The sequence below is a fragment of the Juglans regia genome, chromosome 7 (assembly GCF_001411555.2).
Source record: "Juglans regia cultivar Chandler chromosome 7, Walnut 2.0, whole genome shotgun sequence".
Classification (NCBI taxonomy): domain Eukaryota; kingdom Viridiplantae; phylum Streptophyta; class Magnoliopsida; order Fagales; family Juglandaceae; genus Juglans; species Juglans regia.
The window spans coordinates 21,355,487-21,377,617 of record NC_049907.1 but is presented as its reverse complement, the minus strand read 5'-3'; the positions used below and the strand labels follow the sequence as shown (position 1 = coordinate 21,377,617).

Here is a 22,131-nt window from a genome sequence, read left to right as displayed (position 1 = left end):
TTAACCCTTAATTTAGACTAGACTATTTATAATTTTTATATATATGTATTTATATATAATTTATTTATATATCGACTATCCCAAAACGTTATCCCGAAACGCTATCCCGAAACGGTACCGGTACCGAAATATTTCGTTCCAGTGCCTTGACCGATACGACGTCCGGTACGGTATTCAAAACATTGCTCACAACTACAAGTATCATTTCTTTTAGATAATTGATTAGAGTGTTCGTATAAAAAATTAGATTAATACTAAATACAATCTTAAATGCAAGTTCTGTGTACTTCTTTTGACAAAAAGGTAGAACTTATTATTAAAAAATAGATTTTTTTTCATGTGAATTTTAAATTTATTTATTTTTAAAAAAAAATATACGAGACTTTTCCATCTTATAAATATATAAATAATTTCATATATATATATATATATATATATATATATATATCTTCTTGCAAATACTAGAATTAAAAAAAAAACAAAACAAAACAAAAGTCCATCAAGTTCGGAGGCAACAAGTGTGAGAAAGCAATTAATATCTATTCAATTTTTTGACTGAATAAGATCATTCATTGCATAGAGAGATCAACACACATTAATATTCATGTAGAGTTCATGGTTTACCAAAAAAAATCCTATGCAGACCATATTAAACGTCGTAGGTTTCGTATGATATGTCTATCTCTTTCTAGAATTAGATCCTGCATTCATTTTGATCAGAAGATAAACATATGAAATGAATCTTATAGTATTTATTATTATTCAGATATATTTTTAATTAAATAATCAATAAATATTATAAGTCCCACTCTTGGGTCAATATTTTTTAAATTTTAAGGGGATGTTTGGTAATGTTTTTCATCTAATCTCATCTTATCTCATTTTCTTCTAAAACATCATTCAAATACAAATACTTTCAAACCAATCATTTCAAATTTTCAAAGAAAATATAAAAAATAATTCAACTTTTTCAAATCTCAAAACAAATATAATATTAAAAAATTATATTATAATAATATTTTAATTTTTTTCTCTTATTTTCCAAAATCTCATAATATATCATAAGTACTCAAACTATTTTATTATTATTTACAAACCATTTCACTACCATTTTACTACTATTTATAAACCATTTCATTATTATTCACAGATTTTTTATTTCATCTCATTCCTCAAACATTTTCTTAGATGTTACCCTCTCTCATAGGAGTAAAATGTACTTCCTTCCATGGTTCAGCGGATGCACTACCTTGCAAATGGAAGTGGGCCCACTTATTAAGGGCTGGTTTGATTACACAAAATCAAATTATCTTATCTCATATAATCATTACAATTTTTCTAAACTCCCACATAACATATAATAAACAATTAAAAATTAAAAATCTCAAAATAAAAATAATATTAAAAAATAATTTTATTATAACAATAATTTTATTCAACTTTCAACAAAATATCTCATATGAACTGCAGAATTAAATGAGGCAAAGCTCGCTTGTCACTTTGCGATATAATTAATTTGTTGCGATTTTTTTTTAATTCATTAGTTTTTATTTATAATAAATTTAGTTAATTGAAATCTCATACACTTTCTTAAATTCGTATCACTAATTAGTTGCTTAATTAAATTGGATTAATTTATGCTAATAATCTCCAACTTACACTCTAAAGTACTAAACAATAACTAGTTTACATATCTTTCAAAAGGATCTTTAGATTTTTAATTTTATCAATTATCGACTGATTTTGTAAAAGATAGATGATTTAGTCACAAATAAATCTTATAAAAATAAATCCATAAATTGACGTAATTTGATGTGATACGTTATATTATAAATCTATTTTTATTATAAAGTAGATCTAACGTATCATTTGAGAGAATGTCATTTCATAAATTTATTTTTATAAAATTATTTCTTTGTAATTGTATAAGTTCTCTTTACAAAATCTACTAACTATCTTTTTCTATATTCTTTAAAATAAAATAACGATAATTTTGTTTAGCTTGCAATACTTAACGATCGAGAGTACGACGCGTTTTAAAATTTTGACATGTATACTCTTAAACATAAAAGACAAAAAGTGAATTATAATAAATATCTTAAGAAAATAATAACAAAAGTAGAAATAAATAAAGTAAGAGAGGATTCGCCCTTCTGCGGCCCTATCAAAGTGGCTCATCAGCCTTGCTCATGGGGTGCCGGTGACCCAAGCTAACCCACAAAGGGAAATGTTGTTGGAACGCGTATTGGTCTAGCCAAATGTTAATGTCTAGTTAAACTTTGACTAACTTTTATTAAAATTAGGGCTGTGCAAATCACCCATAAATCCGATGAGCCCGCTTAGAGTAACCCGACCCGACCCGACCCGCATTTTGTCGGGTTAGTATATGCTCGGGTCTCCAACCCGACAAGTTAATGGGTTTGCATTTTTATTTCAACCTGTCCGCATTTTCTGCATTTCTCCCTTTTCCATTATTTAACTTTGTGAGCAGCCTGTTTCACTGATTCTACCAGGAGAAGTAGGATGTCAGCCTTTCAATTATATAGGCTAGGGAAGAAGCTTTTGGATTCGATATGGGCTACACTTGGCTGGTAGAGATTGTTTGGTTTCGATCTCGTGGCCTTCGCTCCAAGTTTCACTTCCTCTAGACGGCTCTGCTTGGTTTCGGAGCTCGCTGCCTCTGGATCGCCTTCATGACCTTCGCTCCAAGTTCCACTTCCTCTGGACGGCTCTGCTTGGTTTCAGAGCTTGCCGCCTCTGGATCGCCTTCATGGCCTCTCCTTCTTCTCTGTTTGCCAAACCATCTGGTCCAATTTTAGATGCAAAAGCAAGGGATTGGCGCCGACATCGAAGCTATCAATCCCAAGATTTGTCGATGTTGTTGGGCGAGTATTTTTTAACAAAAAATCTAATAATTTTTGGCTTTTATTTATCTTGACGGAGAGAGAAGACATCTTTATGCGCAAGCCTTGTTCTTTGGAATCCATTTGCGAAACTTGGATGTGATGTTGTATTGATCTCGTAGCGCAAGAAGAAGGAGATGCGAAATGCAGCGTTCGGTTCTGAAAGATTTCGACCCGACCCGAATCGTGCGGGTCGGGTCGGTTTCACACCGTTCTGAGGTGTTTACGGTTCGGTTCGGGTCGGTCCCAATTCTGATTTCGGTGGGTCGGATTGCAAGCCTAATTAAAATAGTCTGTATTGAAATAATCAAAACTTTAATGCTCCACTTTTATGCTACAGTAAAGTCAAATAATTTTTCAAGTTTAGTCAGCTATTGTTCATCTCTAAAATAATATTTTACTCTAATATTCTCCAAGTTGACAAAATGTTTTTGTTGGATAATTAAGTTGAAGAAAACAATAGTTGGAAAATAATAATTTTAAGTAAAAATTAAATTATTATTTATTATATAGATTGTATTTGCAAAATAAAAAAAAATATATTTTAAAAAAATATTATTAAAATATTTAATATTATATTATTATTTTAACTTTGAGATAGATAGTCTAATGTGGATTTATATCTCCAATGATCTTAATTTTAGCCAAAATCTTAATTTTTAGTTAAATTTTAGACTTAACAATAGCTAAACTATTGTCAATTCTCTTAGGACGGTTCAAGCGATATGATCTTCTAAGCTACTAGCTATATCACGCAGGTTTGACTTTAGCCATTGGAAGGAGCTTATTAAGAACTTACAAAATTATAAGATATAATTAAGTCACACGACGAAAATGTTAGAAATGAATTAGAAACGCTTAATTATACGAGTTTATAATAACAATTTAAGCATGCTAGATGCTAATATGGGATGAAATACTGGTAGAAAATGGCTTGAATTGAATGGAGAGTTGTATAATTAAGATGATATGTTCTTTGTTACATGTGTAACTATATACAATTTTCACTTTCATACAAGTTAAGTTATTGTTTTGAAAGAGATCAAGGTCATTATTGAGAATTTATAACTTTGAGAAATTTTCACGGAAAATCTCTTTCTTTTTCATCTATTTTTTGACATTTTGATGGAAAATCACTCGATCGGCATCAAATCTCAATATAGATAAGGGTATCTGAGTTTTCTACTCTTTCCCTCTCTCTTGTAAAAAATCAAAGGCTCTAGATTTAATTTTTATCGGAGGAGGCCTCATCCTCCTTCTCTCTTTCTTTTCCCTTATTCTTCCATCCATCCATCTTGTCTATAACGATAGTTCTTTTTGCTTAGGTTTTTTTTTTTTTTTTTAAGGTAGAAATAGACAAATTTATAATTTTTCAGCAACTCTCAAGAGACATGCGTAGCACAAACAGACTTCCAAGCTGCAAATAGTTCAGAGAAAAGTGACGGTTTTACAAAAATCAACATGCATGGTTCTCACGCACCATCTACATCTGCGCGTGGTCATCACGTGCCACTCCTTCAGGTAGCTCTTCTTGCCACATGGCACATGCGCTTGATCATCAAACTCGCCACCACTAAATCTTTCAGATCTGACCTTTGTAGCTAAAAAGAAACAAGTGTGTAGCATTCACGCGCCGTAAAGATTCCGAAATCTATTGGAGTTAATCCAAACTATAATTCATTCTTTTTCACATCTATCTTACTGATTTTCTTTTTTGTTTTCTTATTATTAATTAAAATAAAAAAGAGTTCATCTCTTGAACTTTTATCTGTAGAGGTCGAGTCATCTTCTTTTATGAAGGGTGAGGTTGAGTCTCTGTTTAGGAAGAGAGTGTTATCTCTTGCACATTTATCTGTAGAGAATATCAGTAATAGTGAAGACCATGCCAATCACAAAAAGAAATAATATACTGATAGAACTTCAAATGCATTATTTTGACTTATAATGTCATGTTTGATATGATGCCATCTCAATGTATCTAATTTTAGATGTAAATTTCTTGATGAATAAATGATGACGACAACTTTTTTTTTTTTTCGTAAAAATTCGATATAGATAGGCAGACATTATCGGTTATGTTAACAGAAATCTTCTAACCCCCACTCGTTCCGGAGTAATGATAATTTTACACGTGAATGGGTGAAATCTTGAGAATCCGATTTAGAAAAGAAATAAATGACAAAGATAGGTGAGTTCTTCGTGAACAAATAATTAATGACATGCGATATTAATGAAACTAATATTAATTATTTTTAGAAAGAAAAGTAAATAAAATTAATTAGGTTCTTATATATAGGCTTTATATATATATATATATATATATATATATATTTATATTTTTTTTTTCTTTCGATTTTGTTCTTTCTTGATTGTAGGTACGTACGTAGCATCATCTCACACATTGAGATAATGATGATATTAACGATTTGTAGAAGCTAGGGCTGGTTTACCTAACAAACTATCACATTTAATTTTATATAATTATTATAATTTTTTTAAATTTTTATATAAAATATAATAAACGATACAATTTTTTTAAATTTTAAAATAAAAATTATATTAAAAAATTATATTATAACAAAATTTTATTTAATTTTTAACAAAACAGTTTAAACTGCATAACTAACGAATCCTAAGTATGCCTCGCACAGGTCCGATGAAAAAAATTAAAAAAATAAATCACTTGTTTTTAACGGTGTCTGCTTTTTGACCAATTGCCTGCATGAGAATTGCATACGTAATTAATTAAGGCTTATACCAACCATTATTCAATTGCGTCAACTCGATTTTGGTTAGTGACAGTAATTTAGATATTTTATAAATAATAGTAAAAAAAAAATAATAATAATAAAAAATAGGTAAATAATAATAATAAAATATTTTAAAAATACCTGAAGTACTCTTAATATCCAAACTTAACTGTTTTCTTTAAAAAGATTAAATTCTTTTAAGAATATGTGTTTTTTAGATTTTTATGAAAATGATAAGATCCATTAAAGCTGGTTATTTAGATGAGTAGGTTGCAATATATGTTTTTATTAGAATTTAACCAAAAAATAAGTCCATTGAAATTTTGTTTAATCTCGTTTGCTTTCATAACTCCTCTCAATTTATATTATCTAAATATTACAATTTTCTCAAATTCTCACACAAAATAAAATAAACAATTCAACTTTTTCAAATTTTAAAACAAAAATAATATTAAAAAATATATTCTAACAATATTTTATTCAACTTTTAATTTTAATCTTAACTCATCTCATATACGAAAACAAATGAAGCTAAGAATTAATAGAATTTTCAGAAGAGGTTGTTTTAGTTTAGTGAAAGTTGTTTTAGTTTTGAGAAATAGTTCATTCATAAAAAGAATTACAAAAAATTTAACTTATAAATTGTGATATTGTACGTTAAATTCTAAAATTATTTTTTTAAAAAATAGATTTAGCATATCATATTAAATTACTTATTTTATACGATAATTTTTCTATATTTTTCTTTATAAATCCATCACTACAAGTTGATTTTTGTTATGGAAACCAAGGTAACTTAAGATGAAAATAATTTTCTAGAATGTTTAAATGCAAAGATATTAAATGAAAAGAATTTAAAAAGCATTTTATTCCTAAACATATCCAAATGTTATCTCATATTTTTTGTTTTGAAAATTACATTACATAACTATATTATACGTCTCTCGCAATGAATTCATGATTTTTCTCTGTCTCTCTCTCTTCCTATACAAAGAGAGGGCATGTTCAAGAGGATCATAGGCCATGATTCATGATTTCACTCTCTAATGTATTACAACTATAAATAGATAACATAGCGGTTGAAGTATAAATCGATCGATTCAATTTTTTACTTTAAATTATCTTAATTTATTGAATAGTTATTAAATAGTGTACTTATTTTGTTTCATAAGTGACAGATCATAAGCATTCCCGGATGATCCCTTGTGGCATATTAATATCTATTTAGTATTATTCTTCATGTGTCAAACAAATATACCATCAATGCATTACGCATTCTCATTAAATGTCCTAATTAGGATAATAAAATTGTTATTATCCTAAGTTCAAAAGAAATCCTAAAGTCACTCCAAACCCATTTATGGTTTCTTTTTGTTAAAAAAAGGAAAATGTTAAAGGTATTTAAGAAAAACTTATAAAAAATTGAGTAATTCTATATACAACCGTGAAATGCATAAACGTCGCATAATAGTTTTGAAAAAGAGTGTGGTTCACTATTAAAAAATTAATTTTTTTTTCATGTGGATCCTATATTTTATTCACTTTTTTCAAAGTGATTACATGCCGGTTGCATAATTTACAGTTACGAATATCTTTTCTCTAAAAATATCAGTTACTAATATGCTAAAAATTATGAAATTTAAAATTTTAAAAAAAAAACTAACAAAATGTGTACTTTAAGTAAAAGTGTAAGTATACGTAACACTATTAATAAAAAATTATAATGATAATGGATAGGAAGATATTAAAATTTATTTTTTAAATTAAATTATACTATAGTATAAAGATTTTTAAATAAAATTATTTTTAAATTATTAGATTTAATTAATCTAAAGCACTTGATTTATATTCTGTTATGTAGATTTATTTTTCAATTAAATGCATTCAATCCGAATAGTAAGATGTGAATGGTTAACCGGTGATTTACATTTTTGTCAAAACATAAAAATATTTTAGAGAAAAAGAAAAGAAAATGTTGCAAGGGATGAAACTTGAAAGTTTGAGGAATGATTTCCGAATGAAAGGCTAAAGCCAAGGAGAGAGAGAGCGAGAAGGAAGGCGGCGAGGTCGCATCGGGAACCGGACCGTCTTGGAAAAAGTGAATTACCTACTCATCTATCTCTCTCTCCCTCTGTCGTTTACTCTCACTATTCTTTCTACACGTGTACAATTCCTGCCCCACCATTTCCCCGCCATGTGGTTCTCTCTCCTCAACCTCACCATGTTTCTCCTCCAAATCCTCCTCCCTCGTCTGTTGTTATTTCAAACTTCTTAGTTTCTAGCATTAGCCAATGCCCCACTCCTACTGGGCCCTGGCACCAAAGCTCTCCCCCAGCTCAAAAACACAAATCCCCAAAAAGATACGCTCTTTACCTCCTCGCATGTTTTTACTTTGCCTCTCTTATTTAATTCCCCATTTTCTCTTTTATTTTCCAAGAAAATCACTAGGAAAGTACAAAGAAAACATGTGACAGCATCGTCAAGTTGTGTATTTTCATCTCACTCCTCATAGGAAACCTTCCTCCTTTGACACGGAATTCAATGATATCTAAAAGTTGTCTCTTTCAACTTCTAGAGTCTCATACTATTGGAAGAACGATATAACCAAAAACCCAAATTTTCTTCTCGAGGAAATCACCGGAAAAAGAAGAGAAAATCACAGAACTGTTTGCATGTTATGTTTATGACCCAACGACATATGGTCTTGAATCTTTTGATATAGGAAAACCAGATTTTTCTTTTGCTAGAAAGTAAGCGAGAAAGTGAGAGAAAATGGCAGGTAATGAGTGGATTAATGGGTACCTAGAGGCCATACTGGACAGTGGGGCTCCGGCAAAAGATGAGCAGAAGCCGACGCCGGTGACTCCGAGGGATACCGGCCATTTCAATCCGACCAAGTACTTTGTGGAGGAGGTGGTGACGGGTGTAGATGAGTCTGACCTGCACCGGACGTGGATCAAGGTGGTCGCCACCCGAAACACCCGGGAGCGGAGCTCCAGGCTTGAGAACATGTGCTGGCGCATTTGGCACCTTGCCCGCAAGAAGAAACAGGTCCTTGTTCATTCTTCCTCTTTTTTACTCTCTCTGAATCTCTCTTTGCTTGAGCTTCGAGAATCTGTTTTAGAGTAAATGGGGACTCTGGTTTTTCAGATAATCAATTGCCTGTTTACTTAGTTTCTGATTTTTCAGAAAATGAGCCCCTTTGATCTCTCCATGGAATGGATTTGGAAATGTATGTATCTATGCATGTGTACGTCGGTGTATTTTTCTACGTGGTGAACGTAAATGTGTTTTTGGAGATTTATCAATGGGGGAGAAGCTTTTTAGAGAATTGTGTGTATATCTGTGACTTCTCTACAAGATGGGTATTTTTAATCTGTCTCCCTCTCTCTCTGTCCAGAGTGTGCTGTGGGTGAGAGGTTTGTTGGTTCTTGAGGAGACTAGGCGACTTTAAAATAGGATTTTTCATATACCAGATACCTTGCTCTTTCTATGCCATTAGGTAGTTTTCGATAGGTTTCTTGGATGGATAGAATTGGGTGAATACCAAAGTAATTTTTTCTTCTTTGTTGAGATAGTTGTTGATTTGCTAAAAAATTGTCTTTTTCTTTATTTGATTTTTCTTTAATCCTGGAGCATCCTTTCAATATTTAGTATTTACTAATCCAAAATTTGTCCTGTTTTGGTATGATATAAAAGGAAGGAGGTAGCTGTTAATTTCGCAAGTGGAATTTTAGGAGTTAGTACTAGAAGTGTATTTATCAATTGGTTCTGTCTGTACGGGTGGGTGGATCTTTCGATGATATGCAATATAGCTGCTTGGGGACAACAATACCCAGAACGTGAAGTTCATAGTTCCCTGTTCAAAATAGAAGCAATGATTAGACGCCACCATGGATTTGAACTGAGAAATTCCTATCTGCATTGGCTACATCAGTTTAAAGTTCAGAAAAAAGAGACTTTTTTCCCCCCTATATAGTTCTTGGGTGTTTTAACTGAAGTTTCCATCTAAAGGCATGGGTTCGGCCACACCAAGAAACTCAGTACGTGGTTACCTTTTTATCAGAGGGTAATAATTGCAAGATTAATATGCCACACTTGTAAAATTCATGCAGTTGGAATGGGAGGAACTTCAACGTTTGGCAAACCGAAGATGGGAGCGAGAACAAGGACGCAAGGATGCAACAGAAGACATGTCCGAGGATTTGTCAGAAGGAGAAAAGGGGGACGGTTTGGGGGAGATGGTGAATTGTGATACTCCCAGGAAAAGGTTCCAGCGAAACATCTCAAATTTGGAAGTATGGTCAGATGACAAAAAGGAAAAGCGGCTTTATATTGTTCTTATCAGGTATGATTCTTTCTAGTCCATATTGACTGGGAGAAATATTTGTTGTAGACTCTTTCTAATTAATATAAAAGTTGTTTATGTTGATATCTTTGCTGTCATTAAACCTTTTGTATTTCCCAACCATATTTTTAAGAGTGTGTAATTTACTATACTGGCTTCTTAGACCTTCTAGAATGATATTTAGTGCCGTTTCAAATAAACCTTGTCTATGCTTTAAATGCTCAATCTAGATTCTGGGAAGATGGAGGAAACAAGAATTAGTTTGGGACTATCTCCATAATGCTTACAAAATTAAACAAAGGCACGACTTTATTTTCATATTTTCTTTGCTTCTGCCCCCCATCCCCTCCTGTTCTGTTTCTGCAAGGGGTTGGGCATGTGGTCTGTTCCTAGAGATCAAAAGGAGCACCAGGGGTGAAGGCAAAAACTCAAGATGGCAATGAGTGAACATTGCCAGCCATGTAATATCAAGGGATTAATCTGTCGAGACAAATCTTTTAAAATTCATTGAAGAAGAGCTTCTTTCTGTAACTACTCCTGCTGTGACATGCTTTTGGTTATCAAAGTGCGAAAACCATGGATATATTTACCATACTGCTTACATCCTCAGAGGGCTGCTTGCTAATGCACTCCTATTGTCGCTACTCACATTCTGTTTAAGAAACATAGGCATTTTAGATATAGTTTCTAACTGCAACACTTCTTCATGGCCAGTTTACATGGTTTGGTCCGGGGAGAAAACATGGAGCTTGGTCGAGATTCTGATACTGGTGGACAGGTACCTTGGGGCTATTGAATTCTTAAAAAAGAAAGAAGTGATAATGCGTCTGGATCCCATTTAAATTTCTCATTCAATGGACAGTTCATTCTTAAAGAATTTACTTTCAGGTCAAATATGTGGTTGAGCTTTCTCGTGCACTTGCAAGGATGCCTGGGGTGTATAGGGTAGACCTTTTTCCCCGCCAAATCTCATCACCTGACGTTGATTGGAGCTATGGGGAGCCAACAGAGATGTTAACTGCAGGCCCTGAAGATGGTGATGGTAATGATTTTGGAGAGAGTAGTGGGGCATACGTTATAAGAATTCCATTTGGTCCCCGCGATAAATACCTCCGAAAAGAACTGCTTTGGCCATATGTTCAAGAATTTGTAGATGGAGCTCTGGCTCACATTCTTAACATGTCAAAAGTTTTGGGTGAACAAATTGGTCATGGCCATCCAGTATGGCCATATGTAATTCATGGACATTATGCGGATGCTGGCGATAGTGCAGCTCTTCTTTCAGGTGCTTTAAATGTCCCAATGGTACTGACAGGACACTCTCTTGGGAGAAACAAGCTGGAACAGCTTCTTAAGCAGGGGCGTCAATCAAAGGAGGACATCAATTCAACATACAAGATAATGAGGAGGATAGAAGGAGAGGAACTTTCCCTTGATGCTGCTGAACTTGTTATTACAAGCACTAAACAGGAAATTGACGAGCAATGGGGACTTTATGATGGTTTTGATGTCAAACTTGAGAAAGTGTTGCGTGCCCGTGCTAGACGTGGGGTTAATTGCCATGGTCGATACATGCCAAGGATGGTGGTAAGAATGCAGCTTTTCTGTTTTTCTTAGACATCTCGTTATCAAGTAATGACTCTTTATCAATGAAGTTTGGGGCATTGAGATAAATGAAAAGTTAGATGGAAGAATAAGAACGTAGCAGAAGTTATGTTTCTCTATTCTTGTTCTTGACTCCTCTGGATATCACTTGCAGTATGCCCCAATGGTTATAAATTTAACAGTGTTATACTCCAATTCACAAAAAGCCCTACGAAAAACAAAAGTATAAATTTATGTCTCAGAAGCTTATTACTTCTGAAAGTCCAAAAAAGAGCTAACAATTTATTTGCAGGTTATTCCTCCTGGAATGGACTTCAGCAATGTCGTGGTTAATGAAGATGATGTTGATGGTGAACTCATACAACTGACTGGAGGTACTGATGGGTCTTCTCCGAAAGCAATTCCACCAATATGGTCAGAAGTGAGTGGCTGGTTTGTGTCATGTTTTGTTACTAATTAATATTCTTGTCAATTTTACTGCCTCACGTGCAACATGTTTTGGCAGGTGATGAGGTTTCTTACAAATCCTCACAAGCCAATGATCTTGGCATTATCAAGGCCAGATCCAAAAAAGAACATAACCACTCTTTTGAAAGCTTTTGGCGAGTGCCGTCCCATGAAAGATCTTGCTAATCTTGTGAGTTAGCTTGTGCAATTGCACAATTTAACTATTATAATATATAATCAAGTACTTGTAAAAGTATTAATGTGCTTCTTAACAGACACTCATAATGGGGAATAGGGATGATATAGATGAGATGTCTGGTGGAAATGCTAGTGTGCTTACAACGGTGTTGAAAATGATTGATAAGTATGACCTCTATGGGCAAGTAGCTTACCCAAAGCATCACAAGCAATCGGATGTTCCAGAGATATACCGGCTTGCAGCAAAAACAAAGGTTTATGAATTGACTTTGTTAAAATAAACTTATTATGGCTTTACAATGACTGTCAGCTAAGTGGTTGGATTAATTACAGGGAGTCTTCATAAATCCAGCATTGGTGGAGCCTTTTGGGCTAACCCTGATTGAGGTTAGTTTTGACCAGTACCATTTTCTCAAAATCTCTCAATATGTAAAATGCTTATTTGTATTTTTTTTTTCCTTTTGCCGACTAATGTAGGCAGCAGCACATGGGCTTCCAATGGTGGCTACAAAAAATGGTGGACCAGTTGACATTCATCGGGTAACGAGTGACCTTGATAACTTTGCCAATCATATGATAAAAAAGTATATTATAGAATGAATTTCCCTTGCATGCCATTCACCTAGAAGGCAAAGAAAAAAAGGCTAGAAAATTCAGCGGTTTTCTGAATCAACTTTTGTTTGAATGGGTTTCAGTAGAATTCTAAATTAGCTGATGCAAAATATAAAATACAGTGATTTTTTTGAATGTGACTATAATTTTTTATTGTGCTTGATAGGCCCTGAATAATGGTTTGCTTGTGGACCCCCATGATGATCAAGCAATTGCTTCTGCACTGCTTAAATTGTTGTCAGAGAAGAACTTATGGAATGACTGCAGAAAGAATGGTCTGAGGAACATACACTTGTTCTCATGGCCTGAACACTGCCGAACCTATTTGACTAGGGTAGCAGCCTGTCGCATGAGGCACCCACAATGGCAAACTGATACTCCAGAGGATGACATGGCTGCTGATGAGTCTCTCAATGATTCACTCAAGGATGTACAAGATATGTCACTTAGGCTCTCAGTTGATGGGGAAAAATCTTCACTGAATGGATCTCTTGACTTAGCTGTGGCAACTGGTGACCCAGAGCTGCAAGACCGAGTGAAACAAGTCCTGAGCAGGATAAAGAAGCCTGAATCTGCCCCAAAAGATTTTGAAAGCTCCCATAAGTTGCTTGAGAATGTGGCAAGCAAGTATCCCATGTTGAGGCGGAGACGTAGGTTAATAGTTATCGCACTTGATTGTTATGACTGCAATGGAGCTCCTGAACAAAATATGATTCAGATAGTGCAAGAAATAATTAGGTCTGTTCGTTTAGACTCTCAAACAGCAAGAGTCTCTGGCTTTGCTTTATCAACGGCTATGCCGATGTCTGAGACAGTAGAGTTTTTGATGTCAGGGAATATTCAAGTAAATGAGTTTGATGCTTTGATTTGTAGTAGTGGTAGCGAAGTGTACTACCCTGGCACTTATTCCGAAGAAGATGGAAAACTCTTGCCTGACCCAGATTATGCATCACATATTGATTATCGTTGGGGTTGTGAAGGTTTAAAGAAAACCATTTGGAAGCTGATAAATACATCTGAAGGTGGAGAAAACTCCTACGAGTCTTCCAGCCCCATTCAGGAGGATCTGAAATCAAGCAATGCGCATTGCATCTCATACTTAATAAAGGATCCTAGAAAGGTAGTTGAAATTTATTAATGCTAGTGTTGGCAGTAAAGAAAGTTCTTTGATTTAATTGGACTTTTCATGGTGATCTGATTTACAGGCAAAGAAAGTGGACGATTTGAGGCAGAAGCTTAGGATGCGGGGGCTACGTTGCCATTCAATGTACTGCAGGAACTCAACAAGACTGCAAACTATTCCTCTCCTAGCATCTAGAGCACAGGCTCTGAGGTACATACAGTTAGGAGCACCGGGCAATTCCATAAAAGTAGACCTTTTTTTGTTTGGGTTTAGATGAGTCTTCACTGTTGATAGCATTTGATTAGCCATTCTTTCCTCTTAACCATTGCTTAAACTAAGGCTATTAAAGTTCGAACAGAATCAAGGGATTGAAATCAATCTCAAGAAAGAGTGGTTAGTGACATATTCTGTTAGGAGTCAGGACCCTTTGCTATGGCCAAAAGATAACAAAATGGCTCTTCCTCACTTCCCCCCAGAAAGCATGTGCTACCTTGCTGTTTTTAGACAATAACTATATTACCGATCTGCAGTCTGCAGGCAATTCTCATCTAGATTTATCGAGTCATTTTCAGTTTTCTCAAAGAAAATTTCCAAAGTCGAGCATCATATTTATTCGATACCATAAAATTATACATGACTGGAGAAGAATATTTTATTTGTGGTGAGCTCTTATTGATATGCTTTATTAAGCAGCTGAACCATATGGGGACAGAAGTCGCAGGTGGATAGAATCCTCGTTTGGATGCTTTCCAACATATTTACTCTAAAAACAATATGAATCAATGATACACTCTGGTCAAGCAGAGAACGAAATTCGTAACTAGATGATACAAGTCGTCATTTGCTTTCTTTCTAAACCAAGAAGATCGTTTTGGTTAATAGATCATTTGGAAGTTGATTGTGCAAGTGATTGGCCTATATAAGAATCTGTTGGTGCAGCCAGATTTTATACCGACCACATTGCAATGTCCAATGGGGCACGACTATAACCGCCCTGTTAACTATTTCTCATAATTTCTGATTGTTAGATACTTTTTTGTCCGCTGGAGATTGAATGTTGCAAACATGTATGTGATCCTCGGTGAAAGCGGAGACACTGATTATGAGGAACTGATATCTGGGACTCATAAGACCATAATCATGAGAGACGTGGTAGCTAAGGGTTCGGAAGAATTGCTCAGAACATCAGGAAGTTACCATAGGGACGACATTGTTCCTAGTGAAAGCCCATTGATCAGCACAATTAGTGGGAAAGGAAAGTCGGATGAGCTTGCCAATGCCTTGAAGCAACTCTCCAAAGCTGCTGCTGGAATGTAAGGTGGTAGGTAGCCTATATTCTTTGTTGAACACAGTTATCTTTTTTATAATGACATGAAATTATCTGTCACTGGAAGCATTTTTTGATGTGGGTTTTATGGCAAAATGTAGCTAGATAATACCTCCCATTGTCACAAGATGCTTATGTTGATAAAAAAAAAGAGTAATGCTACATGTAGTCGTGGAGTGCACAAGTGCTGTGTAGTTGCTTCGAAACAGAGTGGAGTTCACTATTAAAAAATTATTATTTTTTCGTGTGGATCTCGTATTTATTCACTTTTTTTAAAGTGATTGCATGACGCTTGCACATTCACGACTGCAACTATCATTTCTCTAAAAACAAATGTCTGTAGTAGCCAAATATTTCTCCCAGATTATGCTCTCCCACCCCCTTCTCCCTCTCCATTGAGCTGACATAATTATGTGCAGAGTTTTTTGCTGGAACTTGATATAAATTCCTTGGGTAAGACAAAATGCTATAGAGATAAAGATGAAGGTTTGTGAATTAAGTTTTCCGATCATATCATTTCAGTTGTGAAGCATGCAACATGCCAAATTCCTCAATCAAAGTATATATAAACAAATAAAAAGAAAAACCATTCCCTGCCCACTCCCTCTTTCTCACCCTGATCTCTTCCCACGTGGGATGGAGGGAATATGACCTCTACATAGCACAAGGTAGTGACCCCTCCCCATCCAATGATGAGACATAAAGGGAAATCTATGGCATCGTCATGGAAGGGGCTTTGAAGTGTTAAGGTCTCCCTTCCTTTTTGATTGTTCAGGTGAATTGGTCACTCGACATCGGCTTCCATGAAAAGTTCATGGGAGGCTTCGTTTGTTTTTAAGAAACTTCTCAACTCATCTCATCTAATCATTACAACTTTATTAAATTTTTATATAAAATAAAATAAACAATTTAATTTTTTTAAATTTCAAAACAAAAATAATATTAAAAAAATATATTTTAATAATATTTGATTTAATTTTTAATTTTAATTTTAACTTATATCATCTCATTTGTAAAAACAAACAAGACCTTAATATTTTTTGTATTTTTTTTTTTTTTTGAGAAATTGTAGAACAATCCTTATGGTCGGCTCAATGATGGATTGGCTGCTTAACTCAAATTGAATTCTTCACTCCCATTGATCAAATCACTCTCCTATTTGTAAATAGATTGAAGTAGCTCGTTACTACTAAATTGTTTTGCTACTTTTTAAAAGAATCAAAGTTCAAGAAATAGTTTTTAAAAGAAAATAAAATGAATTAAAAGGAAAAGGGGGATAGAGGATCAAGCCTTCCCCCACAACAATCAATCCCTGATCACCACCCAAGGGGGAGCCTTTTAACCTCTATCCCTCCTAGGTTGGTGGGGATCATTCACCTAGGATGATGGTGCAGCTATCCCCTTGTGCCATCGCTTAAGGAGGGGATTTGACCTTCTTGATCCTCATTCAATTTACATAATAGATCAAATGGGGTATAATAATTTGAACAGTCCTACAATGTAAAGGAGTAAGAATTTTAATTTTGAAGTTTAGTTATTTTATTAATTGAGCCGTTTATGAATATAGAATTATTTTTATTTAGAAAGATAACAACAAATTATATTTCTAAGAGTCGGGCTACTCAGCCGCTCAAAGTAGCCCGCTCAAAGTTACCGCCCCTCATTTTTTTTTTCACATTTTTTAATATATTTAAGTATTTAAAAAAAATAAAAAAATATTCCAATATACTTAAAATCACTTCCTTAATCACTAAGTAAAAAAAAAAAAAAAATGGCAAACGGTCAATTGGAGCGATAAGGTTGGGAGGATAAAATGGTTTACTTTTGTCGGCGTGTGAGCCTCATGTAAAATGTTTTCCATCACTTTTCATGATCTTTTAGGTATCCAACCATGTTCGTGTTTTTCATAAATTATAGATTCTAACCACAAAAGGATTATACAAAAGCATTAATCTTATAAATTGATGTGGCTTGATGTGATTCGTCATATTATAAAATTATTTTTATTGTAAAATAAATCTAACGAATCAGATGAAACCACATTAATTTATGTGATTGCTTTTATGTAATTTTTTTTAGATATAGCAGCACTCTTGTAGATAATATAAAGGTAGTGAAGGTGGAGATGTCTTGCTTGATGCACCAAAATGGATAATTACAATGACTTTCTTTCGATTCAGACTCCATGCCACAAACAATTAACTCACCTGGATCAAGGCAAACTGCGTGCAACGGTCCGCTCCGCTTACCAGCAGAGCCAAGGAACGTGAGAATGAACCTTTATTTTAATTTTCTCCCTCTTCCTATAAACATTGCAGCCATTGTAGCAGAGACTCTAGCGTAGCAGAAACGACGGAGAAGCCAAAACAAGAAGCTAAAATACTTCTTAGATTACGGAGATACGAAGCTTGAGAAAGAGTTATAATATATTATGGGCACCAACGTACGACGTCGTTGGTGATCGGAAGTCCCCGAATCTTTCGATTGATGGCAAGCGAAACATCTTTATCACCAGTGCTTTGCATGCCTTACGTTAACAACGTTCCACATCCAACATCTTTAGCTGTAACTCCCTCTCCCCCCTTCTCTGCATGTTTTAACTTTCTTTTGTTCTGTTTGGTTCCCGACAATTCCATACGAAGTGAGAAGAACCAACATTTTCATGTCGTTGTTCCCCTTTTTTTTTTTTTTATTCAAGTTTTTTTATGTATGCATGCATTTTTGTATGTCCCTCGAGTGATACAGTATCAGCATAATTGAGGCTCTACGTACCGTCAAAAAGATTGTGCTTGTGAATGAAGAATTGGGATAAGAACAGCACCCTTGAAGAGATTTGAAGCACCTATAGGATATCATGTCTCAATGACAGCTTCTTGCTACACGCGGCCTGAGGCTGAGTGGGAGAAGTACTGGTACTGGAAGAATACTGAAAATGTGGAGCTGTATCAGTTAATTATGGGCATTGCAATGTTCCCCCAAACTACCAAAATGGTGCAATCTACCCCCGTTTCTTAAAATTCAAGAAACAAATTAAGTAAAAGAAAAACAAACGTAAACAATAAAACCAAAAATTAAAAAAACATTAAACATTAAAAACCATGAACATGTAAAAAACACTACAAATTTAAAAGTCAATTTTTAAAAAATGGTCATGCTTATATATATATATATATATATATATATTACGTTTTTTTTTTTTTTTTTTTTTTTATTTCTCCTGGATTTTTTTTTTCAAATTTTTATGTTCGTCAAATTTTAATTGTTTTATTTTTTTCTGATTTATTTTATTTTTTAATTGAAAAAGGAGTAGATTGGAAATGCTTGGTACATTGTAAAGGAGTAGATTTGGGGGGGGGGGGGGGTGTTGTGAAGTTTTAGGAATGATTTTGTCATGTTAAAGGGAGAAAGGGGTCCATTGTAATTGCTTGGTGATAGCCTAAACTGAAAGCTTGAGGGGACATGGTAGTTTGAGGGTGGTTTGTGTTAACGTCGTATTTCGTACGCCTTTGGGTCTAGTTCCAGCAACTCGGATTTTGAGTTTTTCATCTGCATATTTAAGAAAACACGAAGAGTGGGGGGTCTTGGTGGAGGCTATAGAGTCTCCGATGCTAAAATAATATATCTCCTTAGTAGTTTGCGTGTGAGCTTAGAGGAATCAGAGAAACTTTTTCATACCTGGGGGTCAACTTTTATACTAGGTTTATGGTGGGGACAACTCATATCTGACTTTGAGGAGCCTATGTCCTTTCCACTGTTCGTTTAGTCAGAATCATTTAATGTGGCGTGGCTTCTGGGGCGGCCTCATTAATGCGACGTAGAGTCCAGGGAGTGGCACCATTAATGCGGTGTGGCTCCCTGACTCACTTTACCCTGCAGACGTTCCCCGTTAAGCCTTTCCATGCCTGCTGTCAGGAGATCATGGGCTCTCCATATTTTCCACCGACTTGCCTGTGTAGGTTCCCTAGGGTAGGGTGTCACTAGGGTGGTGCCAGGGCGGCGAGTCCCATCTACCCCTACTTTCCGCTTTCCCTATACGTGGGTTGCTTCGTAGGTGAGTTTTGCTAGTGGGCCGAGTACTCGGCAGAGCCCCACTGACTCCTTTTAGAGGAGGGTTGCTGGGCTTGGCCGAGCTCTCTGACTTACCTCCCCCATGGTCCCTCGTGGGCTTGCTATACGGGCTGATAGGAGGGAAAACTCCCTTACAGTTACCCTGCCAATTCTTATCGGATTAGTCCGATGAGAATTCCTTCTTACCTTCGCCTTTATACTATACATCTTCCGGCTATCATTGAGGTCCTCTTCCCTAGAAATGGACTTTTATTACTCTCCCGGCTCTTCTACTTGTCAAGTTCCGGGCTCTAGATTATGTCCGTATAGTTTTTTTGTCATTTTAACGATATTAGGTGACGGTTCCCCTCCCAACTTTATTGGCACGTTTTTTGACAGTTGGATTTTGCACTTGATTGCATCCTTCAAGTTTCCTCAGCATTGATGGTGTTAGGTGGCTCCTCTCCATGTCGCATCGTACAGTACATGCTGCGGGATTCATGCACATCTTGCCCGCTTCGTGGGGCGCGTGCGTTCCCACAACTTTGACATTCCAACCATCACTGGGGTCGATTTAAATCCCCCCTCGGTCGTTGGAGCCCACTTTGCCTTCTTTTCCTTTCTCAGAGCTCTTCGCGCTTCTTCCATTTCTCTTCAAACTTCTTTTGGCGTGTATTCCATCTTCCCTTCTTCCATCTTTATATTCACATGGCTCCAAAGAACTTTTCGCGTCCTACCCTAAAATCCCTAAGCTTAAGAAAAGTAGGGAGTCTATTGATCGTTTGCTAATTCATTGTGAGATTGTCATGATCTTGTCAAATGAATTCTTTGCCAAGATGGGTTTAGTTTGGGTGATGCCAAGTAGGGCTGTGCATATAATCCGATAACCCATTGAGTCCGATTAAAATAACTCGACCCGACCCGAATTGACTTTTATCGGGTTTCATCTTTTCAGATCTCCAACCCGACTAGTAGCGGGTTTGTGTTTTGGGTGTCACCCTGTCCTACTATAAAAGCATACTTATCTTCAATTCTCAAGCCCTAGTCGCCCAAATCAGGATGACCTCCCATCTCCAACTTGCCGATCAATTTGTACGCGAGGTTGCCTTCATTGTACGAGGTGTCTACGTAGGAGACTGTCGCATGGCAAAAATAAAGTGCTGCTACAGAAACAGAGTGACTATTTCATGATAAACACCCGCAAAAGAAGGAGAAGCGACGAGTTTTGGAGAAGATATGAATTTTCTTAATATCAAAAGCCATTTCGCTGACCAGTTGAAGCTCTTTGTCTTCGTTCTCTACAAGGATGGGCAGAGGTGCATGTGTTTAAATTCAATTCCTAGCTAGCATCCACCCAGAAACAGCTAGCACAGAGAGAGAGAGAGGGCAAGTTACTAAGTGTGTTTGACGTTTGTTATGGCCTCTTGAGGAAGGGGAGATGGGAGAGGGTCACTGGGCATTGCAGAGAAGAGTGGGGAGATGTTTTGTTGAAGCTACGAAGTGAAGGTTAGGGTTGAGTTTTGAGAAACTCCAAACACAACACATTGATGATGGTGATGGTGATGTTTTCGTTTCCCTTTTTCTCTCTTTATTCACATCAATACCAAACGAAGTTGCATGCATGCACCTGAAATTCTATAAAAACCCATGTCATTTCCATACAGGCCAGGCCAGACCATCCTAGAGTAGTTGCAACAACAAGCAAACTACATATAATTTCAGATACCCATAATATTCCCTTTTTAGTTTTTAGCACGGGAAACCAAAACACCAACTCTGCCAGCAAAAGAATAATGTCTCTTGCTACTATGCCTTAGAAAGTTGCTGTCAAGGATGAATCTGTGACATGCAGTCATGCGCAAAGCTGGGAGTTGAATTCCCTCGTTTGAGAGTTAAATCAGTACTCTGGCATGCTCGTGAAAATGAAGATGGGTCTGTTCTTGAATTTGAGGATGATTGTAGATCTGAGACTCAGATCACATAGATTTTGTAAATTTTTTTTTTTTTTTTTTCGGGTCCTATGGGTTCAACCTGATTTTATTTTTGTTTAGGTCAATTCGGTTCGGCTTGGCACCATAAACAAGATTCCTCGGGCCAGGTTGCAGGCCTAATGCCAAGAAGGGTGATAAGTCTCCTAGCTTCACTAAGGGCCTCAAGGCACTAATGGAAGATAAGTTTAGAATGTCAAGCTTTTGAGTTCTTGTCACTAGGCCTATGCAAAAAACATGTTAGATCGAGCAACCCATCTCACCCGATCAGATCCATCCGACAAAATACGGTTTGGCTTCAGTGTCGGGTCGAACCCGATAAATGACAGGGCAAACTGACTCTTAGCATTTTTCAAGTGTTCACTCTTAAAAACCCTAGGGCAGCCAACTTCTCTTTTTGCTCTAAAGGCCATTGTGCAGAAACAAAATGTAGCCGACCCACACCAGGAATTTCTAAACGAAAGAGCAAAAACACGAATCCATTTCTGAAAAATAAAGAAGCTTTTATTAATTGAACCAACCAACCCAAATCTACTAAGTGACTCAAATGCACAGAAAGATGGAAAAGGATGGGCATCGGGTTGATGCTAACAAGCGAAGGCGGACTGGTGGGTGGCACGGGAGAGCTGATCGACGAGGGAGAGAAGACGAGCGTTGTACTCACGGGCCCGGTGGACGGACTTTGCCTCGAGCTCACCGAGCTGCGAGTAGAGCCTTTCCTCTGCCTCCTCGACGACTCTAAGCCTCTCCCAAGCCTTTTGCAACTCCTTCTCATCTGCTCCT

At 35.8% G+C, this 22,131-nt stretch overlaps 1 protein-coding gene across 1 annotated transcript; it reads left to right on the top strand.

Moving 5' to 3' along the window:
* Nucleotides 1–7,918: 7,918 nt before the first annotated feature.
* On the top strand, nucleotides 7,919–15,481 carry LOC109003426 (probable sucrose-phosphate synthase 2). Its single transcript, XM_018981538.2, has 12 exons — nucleotides 7,919–8,704; nucleotides 9,769–10,001; nucleotides 10,716–10,779; nucleotides 10,890–11,588; nucleotides 11,899–12,027; nucleotides 12,112–12,243; nucleotides 12,329–12,505; nucleotides 12,585–12,638; nucleotides 12,729–12,791; nucleotides 13,030–13,983; nucleotides 14,069–14,196; nucleotides 15,015–15,481. The coding sequence occupies exons 1-12, from the start codon at nucleotides 8,426–8,428 to the stop codon at nucleotides 15,301–15,303; spliced, it is 3,201 nt and encodes a 1,066-aa protein (XP_018837083.2). The 5' UTR covers nucleotides 7,919–8,425; the 3' UTR covers nucleotides 15,304–15,481.
* Nucleotides 15,482–22,131: the final 6,650 nt, after the last annotated feature.